Below are 24,574 nucleotides of genomic sequence, written 5' to 3' on the forward strand. Positions count from 1 at the left end.
CAAGGATCGAACAAAAACTGATTTGGAACTCCCCACAGTTTTTACAAAGAACATCTTATCACTGCAAATGTTTACAGTAACTTAACGCTTGATTAGGGGGCGAGGAACCACGTTAAAAGGGACCGTCATAAAACCATAATAGGGATCGTCATAAAAGCTAATGGCATGGAAAATTATCTCTAATAGTCGGTCAATTCGGACCATATGCACCACACACTTACCAGAGAGTGCTGAAAACATTTATTTATAAAGAGGAACATCACAAAATGAAATATGTCCTTAAAAATTTGTTTTAGCGAACAGAAAATCAACATTTTCAAAGTGATCCACTTTTTTTGCCAGCCAGGGTATTAAAAGAAAGGGTTTTATTCTGATTGCAAGTAATAGTTAAATCAAGATAATTAAGGGAATTGTAGTTCTTTGTGATTGTTGTTCTCAGATTCTATCATAAACTTTATGTGCGGATCCAGGTTATTAAGTAATTCAAGAACTGTGTTGCTATCAGTAGTATGAGAATCCAGGATAATAAAAGTATTTTGTGTATTAATAAGGTTAAAAGCAGTTGTCCTATAGTACCTAAAATGCCTAAATTGATGTCAGGACCTATATTTTTATCCCTAAACAATTAAAAATGCTTTTAGTTTATTCTGAGAAACTAAAATATTTGTGGCTGGAGGCTATTTGTGGTATGATTGGACTGTTGTTGTGTAAGCTAAGGAAGTAAACACATGATGTTTACTGTTTTCAGGAGCAGCGTATCTGCCGCCGGTGATGAGAAGTCTCAAGGTAAGCCACGAATTGTCCCTCTATTTATAAATTGTTCAGTGCACCTGACAGTAGTAGCCGCTCTCACTGATGTAACGGGGTGCTCAGTCTGTGAAAAAACTAGTTACGATATGCAGCGTACATATCACCAGCGACTGCTGCTGTCATGTCTTAGGAATGCCATTTTGTCGGGAATCTATTGGATGCCCGACCAGTGACGCTCTGTTACATAACCTGCTACTTAAGTAAATCGCAAAAATTAACAAACCTTCTTACAGCTAGCTGCATGTCAAAGAGCATATGACCAAGATTTTAAAAAGTGAACATTGAATATTCCTTTGTATATTCTTTCTCCTGTTTGTGTTTTGGGACATTTCATGTCAAATGAAACAATTTTGGGCACAATTTCCACCACTTTGGAAAATACTTTTTGTTGCTATTGATATCAGTTCAGTACCTGCATTCACAAAACATTAGTTCAGGACTGCAATCCTTGGAAACTAGAGCTTAAAATCCAGAATCTTCTCGTGGAAGTTTAGTAGAAGCTAATTAAATTTCACTTCGATGTAGATGAGACTACAAATTCTGACCACTAAGATGAAATCTCCTAACCTTGCTTCCAACTTACCAAGAAGTATATAAGTTAGAACGAACCATGCAAGAAGTGATTTCCAGCGTTACAGAGGGAGGGAGGGAGGGAGTTGAACTGAGAATGGCAAGATACCGCAGACATTTGATATGTAGTCATGGAGTGTAAACTGTGTTGTGTTCTTATCAAGAATGTTGCCCTCAGTTTGTACTTTTTTATACAGCCTTATGCCCATCTGTGGAGCGCGATAGCTTTTTTCTTCTCCCAAAATCTCCTCATCTGGTGAACATTTTCCTCTGTTTTTCAGTCCATGACTTATTGGTCTGGTATTGATTTTCTCAGGAAAATGATGATTGTTGACTGCTTTTTTAAATCTGGACTAGATCTTGAACAATTTTCTATGGAATGCCAATTTCCTGAATAGTCTTTTACTATTTCACTAAGCCTGTTCTTGACTTCCATCGAGAATCCTTTTGGCGAGCCTGTCATTGTTCATTCTGAGAATGTGGCCATAGAACTTCAATCACCTTTTCCTGATGGTGTATATTGTAAATAATTAAAATATATCCTTGTTCTGCCATACAAAATACAGGGTATATAAGTTTATTCACCCAATATATTACACCTAAGTAACTTCCAATCCATTGAAAGTATTGGCATACTGTTTTCAGGGGGTTCGTAAATCATTGTGCTACGTTTTTCTGTGGGATAATTAATAAAATTAAGAAAATTTTGTTTTTAATAGGACTGCGCTGATATCAGCTGCCTTTAGAAGAAATGTTTGAACTGATATAAAGTGAGATATTTAATTAATTCATACATAGGACAGTTACTTTTGAAACATCAGTAATACTCCTTGGTGCGATGACTGTTGACACATTTTTCTTACTTCACCTGTACTTTATTCTCCAAATGGACACAATAGAGCTACATTTGTTTGTAACCAACGCTATTATTTTATTTCTTTTCTTTTTAAGACATAAAACTTCCTTTTCAGTCTTTAGTTCACCTGTCAAAATGTCTCAAACCTAAGGGACGTGCTTTTAGTTATATGGTGGGGATCACAACAAGGGAACGGCTTGCGTTGCGGCCAACTAGATCGAGATTCCACTACCGGTTATTGTGACTACTAGGGCATTACCATCCTCAGTGTCCCCATTTCACAGATGGACAAGGGCTACAGAGTCTGTTTTAGCAGTTAGAGAGAAATCACCACGCCTTGGCATGTTCACCGGATGAAGTAGAGAGCTTGCAAATATTCTCATATGCAGTCTACTGCATGTAGCCAGTATTCAGAAGACAAGGTGGAAGGATCAGAAAGGTGACCACAACTAAGGTTTGCCCTTGTCCTCAACTCTGAACTTCAAAGCAGTTCCTGATCGCCTCATGTCTGCTTGCATATCTTGTATGCTCTCGCTGCCTGAACACGTTGTAATGAAGAGGAGAAAGCTCATTTCTGGAATGAGCTGTTGGATCCTACCTCATGTCCAGTGGAGGAACTACTCTGTTGCCAGTCACTGTGGTAAGCCAGTTCGGCCTGGATTCGGTTCAAAACCTCTCCGCAGTGTTCATATGGCATGAAGGCATGCGGCGACACTGTTGGTGTATTCGTCCATCGCATGGAGGCATTAAGCCATGACCAGACAGTTAGACTGGGTTTCACCCTCTCCGTACCTCATCTCGCGTGTGTGCTTGCGCAGGTCACCCGTGGGGGTCCGATAGGAAGGCCTGCACCAGGTGAGCCGAACACTCCCGGCACTAAGAGCCACGTGCTAAATAGTAAATGGGTATGGCATGGAAAATAATGTTGGAATCCTAAGACTTCATTAAAGCCACTAGCCTCCTCATTATACTCATTTTCAAGAAAGGAACCAGCCACCTGATAATGAACTCCAGTGGTAATAACAACAGCCACATAGACTTCGTGACTTTCCTGCCATGACCGAGCCGACTGCCTGGCTCGTCGTTGCTGGTGTGAAAAACGTAGTATGGAGAAGTCAGGGTTGAGGCCATGATACGATCAAGTGGTGGAGGAGGCTGTCGCAGATATGTATCGCCTTTCTCGATCATCCTGGACTTGTCCGACATCATGAGGCTCGCACTTCTTTACTGGGAATCAAAAAGTCTAGACACTGGCGGATAGACAAATTCACGTGGCTGTTCATGGATCAGGTAAAATAAAAGAATTCTGGATCTGTGCATTTGAAACGTGGTTAATCTTGAAGGTTCCGACACCACAGATGCCATTTTTGCCTCACCCATGCTGTTAAGGACATAAGGAGAAGAGAAAGCCTCTACAATCTTCTTTGATCCAGATAAGACTTTTGACCGCGTCCTGCATAGAACACAGAGTTCCAGAGTTACTCTACACTTGTTTGGTTATACATTGAATAAATTTCATATAAGGCGTTGCATATTTTTCTTACTAATAAACATGGTATACGCTTTGTATTGCTATAACTTGTTCCAAGCCAAAGGAATCTCTCCCTGCAGTTCACTGGAGTATTTCTTCACATTCACCCCTTTGATTGCTTCTGCTGGTTATCTAGAAGCAAAACCTTTCAAAAAGTCGCGTGGCTACACAAATAGAATAGAATAGAATCTTCAAATAAGCAAGAACAGAACAGTAATACACATATTTCAGCAGTATGTAATTTTCACTAGTAATAATAATTACTAACCTCATTCCGAGCTCATGTCCGTTGTGGTCTGGGAACATGAAGTTCGTACGATATAATGCCACCTCTTGAATCCTTCATTAAGTCATTTCTGTCTGTAGTAATAAGTTTGAGCGTACTCGTTCGTAAATATATATTTCATTTTAAAACTTTAGTCATCAAGGAGAAATGCGTCACTCTGTCTCTTAGTGTTTTATTTTATGAACATGTCGAGCTTCCATAACCTCTAAATGTTCTATGCCTTCTGTATTACAAATATCGTGGAGATCATTGTTATTTTCCATTGTTTCAGTGTGTACTTTTTAATGGGCAAGTCGAATTTCACCACGATTATATTACTGCAGACAGTAAATACCACGAAAATAAACTGATCACTCATTTCTTTTTCGTCACTCGCTGTTCTAAAACGCTTACACAAGGGTCCTCGTCTGTATAAGTAATTCAGTGAATAACTATAACAGTTGTATACACAGGAGGCTTATACACGGTTTATTAGTAAGAAATTGTACATGAATGGTGTATAAACCTTAAGTAAAAGTTAGACACCATTTATTACTAAGACTGTTGTATCAGAATGCAATCAGTTGTGTAGGGTGCTCAGCCGGCATCTGAGAAGTTCCATGTGATGGTTTGCCCTGTCACCAGCCCTCTTTATTTTTGTTAATCACATGATTGCCACGCTTTGTCCCATGGAGCGTATTCTATGCTGATGTGGAAAGGCTGGACTAGGGAAGCGCTGGAACCACATGTGCAGGCGTCGACCGATCAGCTTTGAGTTTAGACTCCAAGCCCAACAGACAGCTCCATCCAGGTCGGTAACCAAACCCAATATGTTCCAGTACTGGGTTCCTGTTTGCAGAGTGACGGTGATATTCACGAGATGCAGAGAAGTTACGGGAACACTATACGTCTGAAATCTAAAATCTAATCAAATGTTGCCCACCCAGTGGCATTGTATTCAGAGAATCATCTTTGTATCATGGGAGCGCACATGGTTTGTTGGACGGTGGGCATATCTCTCTGTTAGATCATATCTGAAGACAGTTATAGAAAATGTGAGAAGGTTGGCTGTAATAGTATTCAAGCACCTGGAACTGTCCCAAATGTATCTTACAACCTCAACAGCAGAACTAAAGAAACATAAATGGTGATACGATAATCTGCGGGATACGTTTGAAACCCAGGACCGAGCCAAGTGGTGAGCAAAGAGCACCCTGCACCAAATAGGATAGAGCTAGGGAGATAATGAACTCTCGATGTGTGAATTAATGACATTTCGGAATTTGTAACTGTCCTACTGTATCTAAAAAATAAAAAACAAAACCAGATGTAGCATAGTATTTTGCGAGCCCTTTTATATAATGAAAATAGAATATCAATAGTTTCAGTGCTTTCAAAGTTGCTTCAATTTTTGTTTGGATCATTGGAGAAATATTAAGAAATGAGATGGTTTATTACTTGTAATAATAAACTGTACTTCTGTACCAAATTCCATAACACTGCCATGTTTATCAATAATTTTTATTTGTTAGTAAAATAAGTTATTCAGAATTTTACCTTTAAAAAACTTTTGAAAAATTTCCCCTCTCTATAACATAACCAGTACTATAATGGTGGATAGCACCATAGGGGGTGACTCCACTTCTTCTTGCACTAACAAATACTGTATATGCATGAGTCATCTGCACTACAATGCTCAGTTGTCTAATTGTATTAAAATTCAGTAAAGTGCAAATTCTAATTTTTCATCAGAAACAAATGGACTTCATTTATTGCTCTACTTTCTTCATCCCATGTGCATGTTGAACTTGTTTGTTTTACAATGTTAGCACCTAAATCTAACACTAGCTGCCAAGCCACTTCCATCTAAACTGAAGGAACTAATCATCAATCTACAGACTGACAATACAACACAGATCGAAACCACTAAGGGTAAAACAAAGCCAATTCGCTTGTTAAGAGGACTTGTGCAGGGATCACCATTATTGCCAGCATTGTATAACCTGGCCACAGATTTCATTTTTGATGAGATAACAGAAGAAAACCTACTGCAAGCATATGGCAAATCAGTTTCTGCAGAATTGCCCCCTCTTAGTATTATAGGTTTCGCTGATGACAGTCATTGTTGGCAAAAATAAGGAAGCAGCTCTTGAGTTGACATGCATCGCTATCATGTTGTTCCAGGAAATCGGTCTCCAGATAAATGCCAACAAATGTGGAGGCATATGTATTGAAAAGGGGAAACTCTTGGACGGAGTGGTCGATATTCACAACAATTTTAAGATCAGTACTATTAAAGAAAGAGAAGAAATTCGATGTCTTGGCGTCACTTTTTATGGAACTCACCTTTGATGCAAACTCTTCTTTAAAAACCATGCACAAGAAGTTAGATGCGTTTACGGCCTCACCTTTGTTAAAGGCAGTTCAAAAGTTCCTTGGTTGGAACAAAGCAGTCAGCCCTACTCTCGTGTATACTTTTCAGACCGCTGAAATTAGACAAGTACCGCTTAGCTTCCTGAAAACCGCTGACAAAATGGTAAAGAGCTCCCTAGAGGAAATTTTGCCATTACCCTCAGATACACCCGATAGTGCTATGTATTCTGATTTAAGATTCAAAGGCCTCGGACTTTTGAAAGCAACTTGGGAAGTACATCTGCAACAAACAAGCACATGCAACGCTCTTCACCGAGCCAGCAATAGCTGCGTTTTAAAGATGTGTGATCTGACATCCGAAACGATGCATTGTCTACAGGCCCTTAATATCACAGATATTAACAGATTCTCCAATAAAGGCAGTGACCTTCCAAATCCAAGAAAAATCCACCAAGAACTATCCATCATCATCATCATCTAGGTATTCTGCCTTATGGCAGGTCTTGTTATGGGATGAACCTCTTCCACTGTTGCCTGTCCTGCGCCAAGTTTTTCATGTCCGAATATTTATTTCCTTTGATATTGTCCAACATTTGATATTTTTTCCTTCCTCTTCCTTGTTTGCCTTCCACCATTCCTTCTATTCCTTCTTTCAGTAAACAGTCCCTCCTCAAACAATGTCCGATCCAGTTCATTTTTCTCCTTGCAATGATTTGTAACATACTTCGTTCTTCTCCAACTCTTCGTAATACCTTCTCATTCCTTACCTGGTCTTTCCATTTCACTCGTTCTCTTCTCATCCATACTCGCATCTCTAGTGCCTCCAATCTTCTCATCTTTCTTTCTCAGTGTCCAAGTCTCTGCGCCATACAGCACTATGCTCCAAATATAACTTTTAGCAAGTCTTTTCCTCAAATCTTTGTTTAGTGGTCCACAAAGTAATTTTGATTTTTTCTTAAAGCCTTCTTTTGCTATGGAAATTATTTTCTTAATTCCTGTCATGCAGTACATATCTTCTCTGATCATACTTCCCAAATACTTGAAGTTACTGACTTGCTCTATTTCTTCGCCCCCTATACTAATATGACAACTTCTACCTTTTCCTCCAATTATCATACTTTTGGTCTTCTTATTATTAATGCTCATTCCATATTCTTCTAGTTTCATGGCGAGTTTATCTAACATTTGTATCATTTCACGTTCGCTTTCTCCCATCACAACCATATCATCTGCAAATCTTATACATTCTACTCTCCTACCTCCAACACAAACTCCACTTTTTCCATTAAAACTTTCATTGATTATTTCTTAGAGACAGATATTGACCAGTGTTGGTGATAAAGAGCAGCCATGTCTTACACCTCTTCCTAATTCAATTTCTTCACTCAACTCGTCTCCTATTCTCACTCCTGCTCTCTGGTTTAAATACATATTCTTTATTAGCCTTCTATCCCTCCAATCAACTCCATGTTTCTTCAGGATTGTCATCAATTTGTCCCATCTGACGCAGTCAAAAGCCTTCTCAAGGTCAATAAATACAGCATAAACCTTCCTGTTTTTCTCTATGTACCTCTCTCCTATCACCCTCAGAAGTCCAATGGCGTCTCTTGTTCCAACTCCTCTCCTGAAACCAAACTGTTCTTCACCTATAAAGTTATTCAGCTTTCCATATATCCTTCTGTTGAGCGTCCGCAGTAAGACTTTGGCTGCGTATGAAATTTCTCAATGTCCTATGTTCTTCACATTTTTTGCTGTTCTTTTTCTTTTCCATAGGGATTAAGATGATATCACTAAAGTCCTTAGGCCATTTTCCTGTCATGTATATTTGGTTACATAATCAAATCAACTCCTTTCTTCCTTCGTTTTTTTACGCTTTTAACAGTTCAACAGGAATCTCATCTATTCCCATTGCTTTTCTATTTTTCGTCTCGTTCAGTGATGCTTCGATCTCTCTTCTTAGTATGGTTTCCCCTTTATCATCCCCTTTAACCATATCTTCCTCCTCTAATTCAAGTTGTTCTTCATTTGGTCGATTGTCCCGATCATATAGCCATTCTATGTATTCTTCCCATCTTTTCATTATTTCTTGGGGTTCATATATCATTGTGCCATCTGTAGCCTCTTTTTCCTTATTGCTGTTGTTCCTTCTCTTTTATCTGAATACTATATTTGTTGCTTCTTTGTACATCAAAGTCATATTTCCCGTCTTTCTCCAGTTGCTCTATCTCGTCACACTTTTCTGTCAACCATTTCTTCTTTGCTTTTTCTGTTTCTCTTCTTAATTATTTAACTTCCTGTAGTTACGGTTTCCTCCTTCTGTATTTATTGTTTTCCATTTCCTGCATTCCTCCATTTTATTTATCATTTCTGATGTTATCAATTCCTTCTTTGTCCTTTTCCTCTCCTTGACTCCAAGAGTTTTCTTAGCTGTTTCTTTTATCCCATTTTTAAAAGTTTCCCATCTTCTTTCTACATTTTCTGTTTCATTTCCTAATGTATTATTGTTACAATACTCATCCTCTAGTTCTCTACACTTGTCTTTGTCTTTGAGTTTCTCAATATTAATTTCTTCTCTCTTCTTTCCTTTCCATACTATTTTCAATTTAATCAGTACCTCTGCTACAACTAATATATGGTCAGAATAAATGTCCGCTCCTGGGTAACATTTAACATTCTTTAGGCAGTTTCTGTACCGTTGTTGTATAATTATATAATCAATTTGATGTTTCTTGTCATCTAATTGAGATATCCAAGTATACCTTCTCCTTTTGTGGTTGTCAATCAGTATTTCCAACCATAATGCAATTTTCATTACAGAATTCAATCAACTTATCTCCTCTCCCATTTTGGTCTCCCAATCCAAATTTACCAATGGTCTTACCATCTGATCCTTCACCAACAACCGCATTCCAATCGCCCTTTACAACAATACATGCATTCTTTCTCAATGAGTTGATCTACCTTCTCATAACAATCTTCTACCTCTTCACAGAATGACTACAGGTCGGCATACAAACTTGAATGATCACTAAGTCTTTTCTTTTCCCTTTCAGTCTTATCATAATCCTTCCATTGATATATTCAACCTTCATAACTTTGTTCTTCAGTCGTTTTTCAATCAGTATTCAAACTCCATACAATCAATTTTTATCTTAACCCTAATAGTACTTTCGGAAGTCACCGCTTTCTAGTTCTCCACATCCACCCCATCTCACTTCACACATTCCAAGTACAGTAGAGTCTCGCTCAACCGACCTTCGCTTATCCGACACTCCGTGTTATCCGACACTGTTAGTCTTAATTTGAACTTTAGGTGGATGCAATTCTGGGACACGCGGTGTGGAGGGTGCGACTGTGGGACAAGCCCTGGCAGTCATGCGGTAGGATTGTTCAATGTAGTATTGGTTGGGTGCGGATGTTATAGTTTTCAAATCCTCTGTGAGTATGGCGAGTAAACGTAAGAAAGTGATTGTTTCTGTGGAAGACAAGTAGAGTGGGTTAAAGAGACTGGACAAAGGGGAAACGCTTCAAAAAATGGCCTCAGATTATGGTGCTGGACGTGTTAAAGTGGGAGACTGGAAACATACGAGGGAATAAATTGAAAAGTGGTGCTCTACCAGAGCAACAAGTGATGCACTGAAAATTAGAAAAAAACAATGAAAAATGTGAGTACGAAAAAGTAAGTCAAGCACTATTTCTTTGGTTCACTAAAAACCAGGAAAAGGGCTTGTCAATATCTGGCCCCATTCTGCAAGAAATGGCGGTGTATATCCAGAAGGAGTTTAATAAAGGGACCCTAATTTTACTGCCAGTGCTGGGTGGCTTGATCGGTGGAGAAAACGGTACGGCATTGGGCAGCTTAATATCTGTGGAGAAAAACTGTCAGCTAAATCCGATGGGGTTGTGAAATTTAAAAGACAATTTCAAGAAATAATTCTTGCTGAAGGATTATCTGGTGATCAGATTTTTAATTGTGATGAGACTGGGCTGAATTTCAAGATGCTGACATCAAAACTCTTGCAGCCCAAGCCAAGACGTCTGCGCATGTCTACAGGCGTAGTAAGAAAAGAGTACTGCATCTACTGTACAATTGAATTAATAAGTCAATAAATAGAGTCCCGTAAAACATAGTACATAATACAGAATAGTCTTCCTGTTTGTTTTAGTACATTTTCAAAGTTATTCCGTGTTATCCGACATTTTCGGTGATCCGACGTACTCCAGGTCCCGTTTAAGTCGGATAATCGAGACTCTACTGTACATCCAAATTATTTCTCTCCATCTCATATTTAGCGTTTTCTAATTTTCCTTCCTGTAAAAGGGTTAGAACATTCCACGTTCATATCCGCAGTAATTCTTCTTTCTTCTCCTTCTTTCCATATTTTAAAAACCTCGTACACCCCTCCCGGAGATCTGAATGAGGGGAATCTTTACCTCCGGAATCTTTTACAAAGAGGTCCATCTCATGAACATCTTGGGAGATACTGCCAGTGGTGGTTTCCCGTTGCCTTCCACTGTCCTCCACATCCTGTCGGCTCGCTAACCCAGCTTCCCACTGGAGTTGCAACCCAACCTTCCGCTGGGTTGCTTAGCTTAACAGGGGCACCACATGTATGTAGAATTGTGGAGAATTGGGGTGAGAGAGGCTAAGAGAACTCTCTTGTTGAGTTCTTATATTTGCATCTCGCCCCCATTTATTAGCCAGAGTCACAAGGTTGAATTAATGACTCCCCCAGGTCATCTCCTTGGCCTGCCAAGAACTAAGAAGTTGTGAAATGACAACTTGGTGCTCTTTGCCTCAGAAGGGGATCGGTGTAGAGCTGTATAAAGAGTACACTCTGGCCAATAATTGGATTAGGCATCAGCAAGGACTTTATTGTAGCGAATGGCAACAGGCAATCCAGATATCGTCAAATGTTTCTGCAGTACAAACTATCCCAGGCAGAACTCAGGACGGAAACCTCTGTCACAGATGTGTCAGAGAGAAACAAACACTGGCTCGCATTCTGGGTTCTTGCCCCTATGGCGAAGTACTGAGAAACTCGTGTCACCACAAGATAAGATCCCCGATTGCAGAAGAACTCCGTAGCAAAAACTTCCGTGTGTGGGAAGTAGTTCACGATTTGTCTAAGACAGGGAGCACAAGACGAATTTACTCAATTGCCTTTAAAGATAACGACAAGAAAGGCTTCATTATCGATCCGACCATCCGATTCGAGCACCATGTCGCCCAGTTTACTGAAGTTCATCTTGAAAGCAGAACATTTATGCGCCCACTATTCCGTTCTACAAAAATAAATAGCAGCTGAATGAAGTAGAGATTATCAGCCTAATGGTTGGTGCTCGTGGCATAATACCTGCCTTGTTCATAGAATTCTGGAAGAAGTTCGACCTGCCTATGAACAGCATGTAGTTACCATTACCATACGAGGATCTGTACACATCCTGAAATCTCACCTGTTCGGACCTCCATAATTTAAAAAATCCGTATTGCCGCTATATTTCTATGTGATAAAACATTACCTTGATATGCTTTCGTTGATTCGTTCAATAAAAATATATATCTTGGTTTAATTTGATTACGAATGGCACTTAACTCCAAACGGTAGGGGACGTAGGGACAGTAGTTGACCTGAGCAAACAGATATTTTCCATTCGAAGGCTTACATGCTTCTCCTGGTGTGATCTGTGTCAGTTTCTTAACAGTATCTACGCTGTCAGGCATTTTAACACTTCTTGAAGATCGAGGGATTTGTTGTTCATTAATAAAAGTATTATATCCTTGGAAGAGGTCATTAGAGGATCTATCGGTCTTGAATAATAATAATAATAATAATAATAATAATAATAATAATGATAATAATAATAATAATAATAATAATAATAATAATAATAATAATAATGATGATGATAATAATAATAATAATAATCTCTTCTCACATTGAGTAAATCAACTGAAAAAATTATATTCTGTTCTTGGGCTTTACCCCTGCGGACAATGAAGTAGGTTGGAGCATGCAAGTAGGCTTCTAAATCTGAACTCATTCTACTTTATATATTCACATTGTTAAAAGCACGAATACTTGCCTGTATATTAACAACTAATTCTCGCGTTACGTAACTTTTATACCCCACCGAAAGAATGCATATTTACATAACATATTAACATACCGTCCTCGTCTTTAGTCACTCATATTTGCCATCTTCATTTTGTTCATTGGGTACCAGCAAGCCTCATGTACTGCCGTCCCGTTAACTTTTCCCACTCGAGGTCCAGATACTCCTCGGTTGATAGTGCAGGTGCTTTTTGTACCAATCTGTAGCTAACTTAAAGTAGTACTTTAGTCTGTTCTTTACAGACATCTTCATAGATGGCAGCAACATGACCATGAAGTTGAGGATTCGGATAATAGCGAGCGTCTAGTTTGACATATTCAGTATTAACTAGTAGCACCTCTGTTTTTGTGCACTTAAAAATAAGATCAGGCCTACCAATGGCAATTTTTTTGAAGAAAATAAGTGTTGTTGTGTTTCATCCCGATATCTAATGACTTTGCTCAAACTTTCTACGATCGATTTGAAGCAGGTGATATTTGCAGCATTGCCAGATTGAGGGGAATTTCCCATGGGTGAGGGGGAAAAATGGATGTAGTTGTGGAATCATAGGAAAAAGGGAAAATGTTCAAGGATGTCAAGAAAAAAACGTGGGCACTTTAACATAGTCATGATGTAGTAGTATACAATAATATACAGTTAATTTCTATGTTTGGACAGATAATCTGCCCTCTTAACCTGAGAAAGACACTTTCCTAAATTATTCTCATGTAGTCTGAACCAGCCCATAGATCCCTAATCTGGCAGATTCTCTGTAGATAAAATCTGGAGCTGGCACTTTCCTAATATAATAAAAGTACATATGATATATTTGATTGAAGTAAAAGGTATAGAAATTTGACGTATAAGAATGCGCTCACACTTTGTGTAATCATTTTGGACAAGACGTACATGTTCATTGTTGTTCTGAGTTCGTCATTCAGAATGCTGACTCGCATCAACTCCATCCTGAATCCCTGCAAGTGTAATAAATGTGAAAATGTCTGAATGTTGTGGAACCCTCACACCTGAATGATTTGATGTATCTGGATTAAATTTGCACACAATGAGAGTATTATGCTGTCTTAAGAAAACTTTCTTCAAGCCAACAAAAATCCTAAAAGTGATTGTGGTGGCTGAAGGTCAGTTGAGAGCTTAAGTGTCGCCTACCTAGAATTCACTTTCTTAGAAAAATAGTTCTGATGAGTTTTCTTCCTACTTAACAATTTTCTAGAAAAATGTGATTTTATGTTTTACCGATAAGAAGCAGAATGATGGGTAAACTGTTGGTCTGATCAGAAAAGGTGAATAAGTAAAGGATTTTTATCTTGCCATAACTCTGGTTGGTTTGTGCATACTTTCATGTACAGCAGTGTTTACGGCTAACTTCAGGTGTTCTACGCTGAAGAGCAATTCAATTAGGTATCTGGCTAGAAGCATGTATCTGATGATGGCCGGGCCATGGTGAGACGTGGACTCCACGAGGTATCAAAGGCGTTAGAGGGTCATGCATAGCCATGACCGTCACACAACCTCCTATAGTGCACAGAGATTGGTCGAAGCAGGATCGGATATGCTAGATACGACCTGATGCCTGTGGGTGTTCATTGAACCAATCGGCCACTATTTGGATGTGATGGGCCAGTGTCTTGCTACAGGAAAAGGCTTCCTGCAGGGTGCCGGAGGTTTCTGTAACGTTCGCCGGTGAGGGATATTGCCAGATATGCCAGGAGTCCCATTTCATTCCACGTGAACAGTCCTGGTGTATTTACAATAATTTTCTGATGAATTACGTTATTTAGGAAGGGGCTGCCAGGCCGCATGTTCCTTGTGCTATGTGGTTTGTAGGAAACTATCGTCGTGAGGGCCAAGCCGCAGCAAACGTTTGAATACTATTCTCTCCTTATTGTTAAGGTAGGGAAGTTTTTCTCTCCCGTGTCCTCCTTCGTGTACTTGCTGCACTCAGGTTTCTCATTGGTTACTCGAGCAATCGGGTACCGAGAAGCTTATTTTGGAGAAGGTGGGATAAAAGGTGCTTTCACAAAAATTTCTTTAGTTTTCATACTTGTACATACAAACGAGTACCCCGGTGTGCGAGTGGTGGAGTTGGCAAATATGTTGTTCGTGTGTCTTCTCTTTTTTTTGCTCGATGTTGTATTGTCATTGTTTATTTTGCTGGGTTGTCTGTAATAACTGCTCGTGTTTCTTACAGTGAATCTCAAAATAACCAAAGAACAACGTGTTTTTGTGCTTCAATGTTGGTGGAAACACAACAGAAACACAGCATTGGTGATAGCAGAGTTTGAGCAGAGATTTCCTGGTGTTCAACCGCCATCAAGTGAAGCGATGACAAATTTCAACAAACGGTTTGAAGAAACAGGTAATGTTTTAGGTCTACCGCAGAACTGACGACCATGAAGTGTTTAGACCGGAAGCAAAAGCTGATCGCATAGCTCAGTTATTAGTCCACGGAGGTCTGGCAGAAAGATCTCTCTCGAATTGGGGATTAATTGCTTTACTTTAACAAGCTTGGTCCACGATCTGAACAGAGAATATATCAACCAAGATTTTTCCAAGCATTACGTGAAGATGATCTGAAAGGTGTCTCATTCGACATAAAGCCGATATTGGCTTTTGGAAAACAAATTGCAATGAATGATGAAGTCTGGTTAAAGCTGAACGGCAAAGTAAACCGGCACAAATGTATTTGTTATGCTACTGAAAATGCATACTGGTATGAAGGTATCTCAGAACTCTAAGGCAGTCTTTGTATGACTGTTACGAGTGGAGGTGCCGTAGGACCAATTACTAGCAACCAATATCTAGAGATATTACAAGAGGTGGTTTTTACAGAACTTGAAAACTGCTTTCAATTTAATGATATGACGACAGGATGGAGCTCGTACTCTTAAACCAGCAGCTCCACGAATGGATTGGCTATTGTGACACATCAGGATGGGTGCGGCTTAACGTACTTCGGGGCATCATTGCTGATCAGTTACCTACCAGACAAGGAGTCGGTCAAGAGGTGGGTGAAGAGAAAAGATGACTGTATTGTGAAACAAACCGCAGGATATCCCGTCACTTATAAGAGCTAATCCAGTCGTTTGAGAAGGTTGAGAATTTGTTCTGATCTGCCATCTGTATATCTGTGCCGAATGGATTTAAGTTGTGCATTACGATGCAGGGTGATGCAGCTCTCGAATGGTGGGTATGAGCGTTAATTTATGACCATTCACTCCAGCGAGTATACGATTTAAATATCACTGTTGGTCAAGATGGATAGCCAGTGGCAGCCACTGTTTGTGTCACAGAGACAAGTGAAATACGTTTGTTTGGACTGAATGTTGCAGGGAGGGGAAGTAACTAGTTAGAATAGGCACTCAGGGCAAGTAATTCATACAGTTCCATTGTTTCGTGTCATAAAAAGGATTTCATTAAAAAACTCCCATCCAATCAACACTATAAGGAAGTCATAAATTCTTAATCTAACTCGTAGTACAGTTTCGGCCAAATATAACCCTCCTCGGCTACATATACAGAAACTTAAGAACTAAAAATTGCATTACATATTAACAATGATGTGACAAACAATATAAAGATTACATAGTCTTCTTAGGCAAGTCCTACAGTATAGGTTCAATAAAAAACATCTACACCGTGTAATTGTAAGATCTTCTTTAAGATTTGCTCTATGAATTATGAGAAAAACATTCCTAAAAAGGGAAGTTAAAGTTCTGATTGTCATTCGACAAATTGCACTGTCCTTAAAACTAGTTGCTGTAAAAAGTACTGGCAAATTTGTCTTGAAGTAAAAACAAACACCTTATTTACAAAATTTCACTGGCAGGGAACGGACAAAAGTAATGCAATACAATTTCTCGTAATTTTGTGTTTTAAAACTACCGCTGACAGTGGTAATACATTGTTGTTAAAAGGAAGAAAGCCAATGGGGCCTTATGAAAGGGAGATATCCTTAAAAAGTTATTGTGAGTTGTTAAAGGTCAAATGGACAGAAATGAAATCGGGAAATCAAGCTGTGTTTCAGTCCATAAGTTTCAGGATGTACTGCTTTGAAGAAAGAACGGATCTCCCTCTCGTTTGTGCCTTACCGGTCATGCAGTGGATCAGTTTGACTCCCTAACACCTTCAATATCTTGTGCAGTCCATATTATGTGACGCCACATGACTGCCATCATCAGGGTGAAAGAGGATATCTGTAATTCAGTTTCTCATCGGTGTGCGATGACTAATGTACTTGTTACCGATTTGATCTACTTTAAGTATCCAAGCCCTCTTTCACAGTTTACAATGTTTGGCCCTTTGTTGCCACTTTTCCCTGCAAATGCACGGATATTGTTGATCCTTCTTGTGCGAGATCTGCCCCTATGTCGTTTACAATCGAAAGGACCCCACTTCATGCATCCATTTGTTTTTTGTTGGCCACACCTCATTGCGATGTACAGGTTCGACGACCTGCAAAATGTGTGGTAAGTGCGAGCATGCTGGGGTTGAATGCACACCACCACATATGTGCGTCAACTGCCCGGGTACACATGCTTCAATCTCCAAGGAGTGCCCTACATTCAAGAGGGAGAAAAAGATCCAGGAGATAAAAACGCTGGATAAGCTATCTTATCCAGGCGCCCGGAGGAAGTTCAAGTCCATGGCTGCTCCGGAGTTCTCCATCTCCTTCGCTGAAAAGGTCGCAAACGTGCGGATTATTCCACTGAGTTTTGTACAGAACACCAGTACTGAAAATGCATCGAAAAGTCAAATCCAGCAACAAAATTCAAGAACTAAAGAAACTGGAGATTCAAATTGTGAAGCACTGAAAAGAGCGTTACTGTCGACGTTGCCTGAGAAGGGCCTTTCCCAGGAACGTTCGGCTGGGAAGTCCTCCCCCAACAGGGTGGGGGGAAAGACTTCCCCAAATAGGGCTGGAAAGTCCAGCCCTCCTTCCAATGCCCAGATCATAAAGGAAGTGAAGGTGAAGCCACAGAGCTCCCTTAAAAAATTGGAAAAGAAGCCTTCTACAACTCATTCGGGGTCCACTGGATCCCCAAAGAAATCCGGCAAGCCATCTGCCGGCTCTGCTCCAAAAAAGAAAGAAACGGTGGGCAAGAACGAGAGGCCTCGACGTCCTCTTGTTCGATCACTTTCTGGAGAACCTAGTTCTCCCAGGAAGAAGGCCCACTGTTCCCGAACAATGAGATCACCGTCCGCGGAGGGTCCAGTCACCGTGCCTCCTTCTTCTGAGGAGACAATGAAGACTGAACTACTCATCATCTTGGATGATGAAGACAATACTGACAAGAACAGCGGAAAATGGCAGGTAGTTGACAAAAAGAAGGGCAAGCAATTGTCCTAATTTCGCAACACTACCAGTCCACACAATGGCATTATTGCAGTGGAACTGCAGTAGTTACCACTGTCGCCTAGCTGAGTTACGTCAATTGATATCCGTCTATGCGGCCTCCATAGTCTGTCTACAGGAATCTCGTTTGAGACCTGGACACGACATGACTATGAGAGGATACCTTCTTTTTCCAAAGACAGAGTAGCTATGGATGGCGCGGCATCTGGGGGCATTTGTACCCTAGTTCGCTCCGACATCTTCAGCGAAGAAGTACCGCTCCGTACTCAGCTAGATGCAGTTGCAGTTCGCACTCCGTTGCCAGTAATGACAACGGTTTGCAACGTGTACTTTGCACTGGATTATAACCTTGACATTCGTGCACTACAAGATTTAATCAGCCAGCTGCCTCCTCCTTTCCTCATGCTGGGAGACGTGAACGCTCGCAACATACTATGGGGTTCTCCGTCCTCCTGTTCTAGGGGGAGGATGCTCGAGCGAATGATCAACCTATTCGATCTTTATGTGCTTAATACAGGGGAACCGACACATGGCACATTCTCACATCTGGATGTCACTCTGTGCAGCCGTGTGCTAGTTCCCCTACTACGGTGGCAAGTACACGACGACCTCTGTGATAGTGACCACTTCCCGATAATTCTGTCTCTGTTGAATAAAAAACAGTCCGAAGTACCCAAGCGCTGGTTACTTCAGCGGGCAAACTGGCCAGAATTTACAAAACGCGCAGTGATGACTGATGATATGCTGGAGTCTGACGACCATGTTTCTTCCATTACTATTGGAATTTTGGCTGCTGCAGAAGAAACAATTCCTTCCTCATCCGGTATTCGTCGCCGGAAACAGGTCCCATGGTGGACGGACGAAATTACAGCAACCATACGTGATCGCCGATGGGCTTTTAAGCATTATCGTCGGAATCCTACGATGGCCAGTCATATCACATTTAAGCGTCTGCATGCGAAGGCCCATTTTTTGATTCGAGAAAGTAAGAAATCTACGTGGGAAAAGTGTCATCCATCACGGCACATACTCAGTCATCACAAGTGTGGACAAAACTCCGCCGTATTGTCGGAGTACAGAATGTGCCCTCAGTACCCGGAATCTCCATTAATGGAGATATAGTTACGATTCCTTCAGTCATTGCCGACCACATCGCGTCACTTTCGCAGATAGGTCTAGCTCTAGGAGATACGACCCTGCATTTCTTCCAATTAAGCGCGAAGCAGAGGCACACCATCTCTCTTTTGCCTCTAGTGCTTCGCATCCCTACAACGTGCCCTTCACGGAGTGGGAGTTGCGGAGTGCACTCGCGCTATGCAGAGATACGGCTCCTAGACCGGACAAAATCCATAATCAAATGCTTAAGCATTTGAGTGACAGATGTCTCAAGGGTATCCTCACCCTATTCAACAGAATATGGAGGGAGGGAGGGTTTCCATCTCAATGGCGTGAGGGAATTGTGATACCAATTCCCAAGCCAGGTAAAGATCCAAAACTTCTGGATAGTTATAGGCCAGTATGCCTTACAAATGGCCTCTGTAAGCTATTTGAAAGGATGGTTAACTGACATCTTGTGTGGGCCATGGAAAAGGAGGGTCTCTTGTTTGACTACCATTGTGGTTTTCACTCTGATCGGTCTGCCACTGATCATCTGGTCAGACTGGAGAGCGCCATTCAGGAGGCCTTTCTCCGGAAGGAACACCTAGTCGCCGTGTTTTTTGACCTGGAGAAAGCTTACAACACTACCTGGCGATATGGGATTCTTTCCACACTACACCAGTGGGGATTTCGGGGAAATTTGCCAATGTTTATTGAGAACTTCATGTCCCTCCGTCTCTTTCGAGTCAGAGTAGGGAATGCATTTTCTCAATATTACGTTCAAAAAATGGAGTACCTCAGGGATCGGTACTGAGTGTCACGCTGTTCACAATCGCCATCAACGGCATAGTTGCCGCTGCTGGACCCGCAGTCGTTCCTTCGCTGTATGTAGATGACTTAGCTCTACATTACAGCTCTGGAAGGGTGGCGTTTGCTGAGAGACAGCTACAGCAAGCTATTAACCGAGTCGACAGATGGGCCCTGCAACACGGTTTTAGATTTTCAGCAGCGAAAACCTCTGTTGTACACTTCTGTCGACGTTGGCCTGTGCATCCCAAACCAGAGCTCCGCTTGCGAAACAGTGTCTTACCAGTGGTTGACACATGCAGATTCCTGGGTCTCCATTTTCATAAGAGACTTACGTCGCAGCCCCACATCCGTCAGTTGAAGGTTGCCTGCATGAAGAGACTTAACATGCTTAAGTTTCTCAGCGGCACTTCGTGGGGGGCTGACCTTGCGGTACTGCTGCGATTTTACACGGCTACGGTCCTCTCCCGGATTGACTATGGAAGTGCGGCTTATGGCTCAGCATCAAAATCTACGCTGAGCCTCTTAGACAGTATTCACCATAGTGGAGTAAGGCTGGCAACGGGTGCTTTCCGTACCAGCCCCATTCCCAGCTTACTCGCTGAAGCGGGAGTTCCACCTTTACGGATAAGGAGGCAGCAGTTACTCCTCACGAACGCTGCCAAAATTCGTGAAATGCCACTACATCCAAGCTATCAATGCATCTATCGTACTCAATACCACTAGCGGTGCCAAGACCGGCCGAATGCCACACGGCCGGTTGGGTTTTGGATTGATAGCTTGTCATGGTTTGAATATTGATATCGGTGGTTGTCTTGAAAGAACTTTTAGAGAGGTACCTCCGTGGTTGGTTCCGCGACTGGATATATGTCTAGATCTGCTGCGTGGACCCAAGGTGAACACCGATTCCTCGGTTTATCGGAGGTATTTCCAGGACTTCGTTCACCAATATCCAGCTGCGAGACTTATCTTCACGGATGGTTCAAAAATTGGAGATAATGATGGTTGCTCTTTCGTCATTGATGATATGAGCATGAAGATCTTGCTCCCTTAAGTATGTAGCGTGTATACTGCAGAGCTTTACGCCATCTTAGAGGCTCTGCAGTTTGCACTGCGTGACAAAAGAAGCCACTTTCTGTTGTGTACCGATTCGTTAAGCTCTCTGCAGTCTATTGAAACCTGGTTCTCGTAACACCCACTGGTGCAGCAGATACATGACCTAGCCAGGTTGTGGGTTGCTGGCACGAGAATCACTTTCACATGGCTTCCAAGCCACGTTGGGATTGCGGGAGACGAACTTGCGGATGAAGCTGCAAAGGAAGCTGTACTTTTACCTCCAAGACCAGTCAATGTACCTGCTAAGGATATTTGTTCTCAGCTACGTCGAACCATCTTGGCATCCTGGGAATCGGAGTGGCTAGATATCCGAACTCCCAACAAGCTGAGAGCAATTAAGAAGACAACTACTGTGTGGCGGTTCTCTTTCCGACCTTCACAGAGGGAGGCCATAGTACTATGTAGGCTGAGGATAGGTCATTTACGATCCACGCACTCTTATCTCCTAAAGAGGGAAGGACTGGGGGGGGGCCCAGTGTGTTCTTGTGGTGCTGACTTCACCGTGGCCCACATCCTCACAGAGTGCGCCGATCTCTCTGGCCTAAGACGGAGCCTCGGCCTGCAGAAAACACTCGAACGCATACTAGCCGATGACGTGACTACTGCTGATCTCGTCATCCGCTTTATGTGTGACAGTGGACTTATCAAGGGTATATAAATTAAAAGTGTACTGTTACTCAGGGAACGTACGTTCCCTTTTGATACGTTAGTAATCCATTCGGCCTAATTCTATAATTGTTTTTTGTTTTATTTTGTACTGCGTTTCCAAATTACTTTGTTGAATAAATAATTTCGTTTTTATATTTTAAAATTCTCACCACCACCGCCACCTTGCCTGACAGGAGGCTGGGCTGAGTGGCTCAGACAGTAGAAGCGCTGGTTTTGAACCTCACTCAGTCGGGTGGTATTCGAAGGTTGTCATATACGCCAACCTCATGGGTATAGATTTATCGGCAATATAAATGAACTTGTGTAGAACTAAATGCCAGCACATTGGTGTATTGGAAAAGTGTAGAAGTAAGAGGGGCATTTTTTTTTCAATATATAATTCAACACATTTTATTTCTCGGCCAGTGTGGGTTTTAAAAAATTGGAATTTTGTTTGGGACATCTTTGAATATTCCCGTTTCGTCTCGTAGAGTTTCATTAATTTCCGTTTTGTGGCAGCGCTATAACTAGCCCAAAAAATGGCGTTCAAACGGAGGTGCGTACCAAAGAGAGAGCAGTTATTCAGTTTCTTTTGGCGGAAAACCAGGGCATCCCAGATATTCATAGGTGCATGCAGAATGTCCACGGAGACCATGGTGAGCCTTCTCTACAACAACGCAAGACCTCAGTGCCTATTGACTGTCACCTCTTTCCGTGTCTGAAGGTGTTAGACGACAAGCATTTTCACACCGACAAAATTAAACGACAATTCAGAAGTGGTTTTCCTCGCAGGCAGCAGACTTCTACGACGAAGATCCACACAACGACAAATGTTTCAAAAAGCATAAAATTATATGGAAAAATAGCTGAGGTATGAAAAGAGGCATAAAAATGTATAGTCCTTGTTTTATTGGCAGACGGTTGTTAATTAAAAAATAGCTCTCATACTATTCTTGATAGTCTATCAATCTTGCTCTGGGCCACCCTCTTGTCCTATTTCTTAGCCTCCAACACTTGTTTTGTATCTTTCCCTCCTCCATCCTCATAACATGTCCAAACCATCTCAATTTATTCTTCTCCATCCAATCACTCAGTTTTTCTACCTCCTATCTCTTTTCTGACCTCAACATTTCTTACTCCATCTCGCCTTGTCTTTCCTGCTATACTCCTCAGGAACTGGCCTGAATTTTACTCTCATTGCTTGCTGTCGAAGTCCAAGTCTCTGACGTATAACATCTTGTACATTATCTCTTTACATTTCATAGGAAGTTCTCTGTTCCACACGTATTTCCCACTTGTACCCTTCTGCTGATCTTCTTATCCAACCTTGCATTTTGCATTATTTCACTTTTTTGTTAAGAATGAAGCCATATTTTCCAGTGTCAACTTAGTTAAATGCAATAAAAACTTTCCAGTCTGTCAAACACACCGCAATTATAATATAAATTATATACCTGTAAAATACACACTAATATACAAAGAATGACATGTTTTGTTCTACAAGAACATCCTCAGATTCTACCAAATCACTTATAAAACATGCTTATATATGTACAGTATTGTTTATGTTATGTAAACTTGTCAATGATGCAGAGTTTAGTGATAACATGAACCAGTAAAGACAAAAATAAAATAAATACACAAGTATTAATATAACGGAAAACTTGCTAATACTTGTGAATTTATTTTATTTTTGTCCGTATAGTGGAGTTGATTCCTCCGCGACCAATCACGTGGGGAGACCTGTACCAACAATCCAATGTGTCTGAAACTTTGATCGTTTACATACTTACATGGCATCGTTCCATATCTTGAAAATCAATACAAAACGACCAATGCCTTCATGATGTTACAATTTTAGTTTTTTTAAGTGTATATTGTAATTGCGGCATGTTTGACAGACTGGAAAGTTTTTATTGCATTTATTTCACTTCCTGAATATTTGAAGCATTCAACCACCTCAAGGTTTTTATCCTCTGATAAGATTCCTTCTCTTTCTCCTCTTGTCATCAGTGTTTTGCTCCTCTTTATAAATTAATAATACATAAATACAGTAGAACCCGCTTAACCGAACTTTGCTTAACCAAAATGCTCTGGCAAAATTGTACTTTAATATTTTGTTTATACCCTCTCGTTCTTAGCCGTTGATATTAGTAATTCTCTTGCTACATGTGCTGAGAGCTACTAGGCGAACCCTATTATTATGACTTGTGCCAGAATGCATGTGTAACATAAAACAAAACAGTTTCTTACACTCTAGTTCGTTCCATGATACATTTTTTCTTTAACAAGCGGGAATTATTATTATTATTATTACTGTATTATTCGTCATAAAGATTATGCAGAGTGTGGTTAACCTTGCTTCAGTTGCGGGAGTTTCATCTTGTTTACTGCTCGGACTATACTGATTGATTTTGAATTTTTATTAAAATACAGTACCACACGCTTTAATTACAGTACTGTATACAGTACTCAATTCAGTAGTAACAAAAGAAATTGTTTCATTATTTCAGATTCCTCTGTGCTTTGTTAGACAAACCAGTGAATCTACACCAGCTGTTGTAGCCTATTCTTGATTAAACGGTGGCGTGACATAGCTGCACGACAGCGTTGCACCAAGAAAATTCGGAAGAAAATTTCTGATTTTACAATGAGTGACATTCAACATTTTAATGTAATATACAGTTTGCACCCTTGCTTAACAGAGTCTATGCATTTTTATTTTGACATTTAACTTCCAAAAATATTTACCATGCGTCATCCGAAAAAACTCGTCAACCGAAGTGGCTCCACCCCCTTTATTTAGGATAAACGGGGTTTTACCGTATACAAAATTTAACATTTCAAGGTCATAAAAAATGGCTAAACAAGATTTTTTTCTAATCAGAGTTGAGAATTGAAAATTAACCAGAATTTGTACTCGATAGCCTACCCATTCATTCTTACTTATCAGCGTATGTCCTAGCCTTTCTTGAACTATGATGTACCATGCTTGTCTTTCTTTGAATGTTTCATATCCACTGTTAACCA

At 40.7% G+C, this 24,574-nt stretch overlaps 1 protein-coding gene across 1 annotated transcript in view; it reads left to right on the top strand.

Moving 5' to 3' along the window:
• Window positions 1-24,574, top strand: part of slgA (proline dehydrogenase slgA) — a 241,874-nt gene that overhangs the window by 145,469 nt on the left and 71,831 nt on the right. The window contains exon 3 of the mRNA XM_067159275.2: window positions 749-786. Within this exon, the coding sequence (XP_067015376.2) occupies window positions 749-786 (38 nt within the window). The remainder of the gene's footprint in view (window positions 1-748; window positions 787-24,574) is intronic.

The sequence above is a fragment of the Anabrus simplex genome, chromosome X (genome assembly GCF_040414725.1).
Source record: "Anabrus simplex isolate iqAnaSimp1 chromosome X, ASM4041472v1, whole genome shotgun sequence".
In the NCBI taxonomy this organism is placed as follows: Eukaryota; Metazoa; Arthropoda; class Insecta; order Orthoptera; family Tettigoniidae; genus Anabrus; species Anabrus simplex.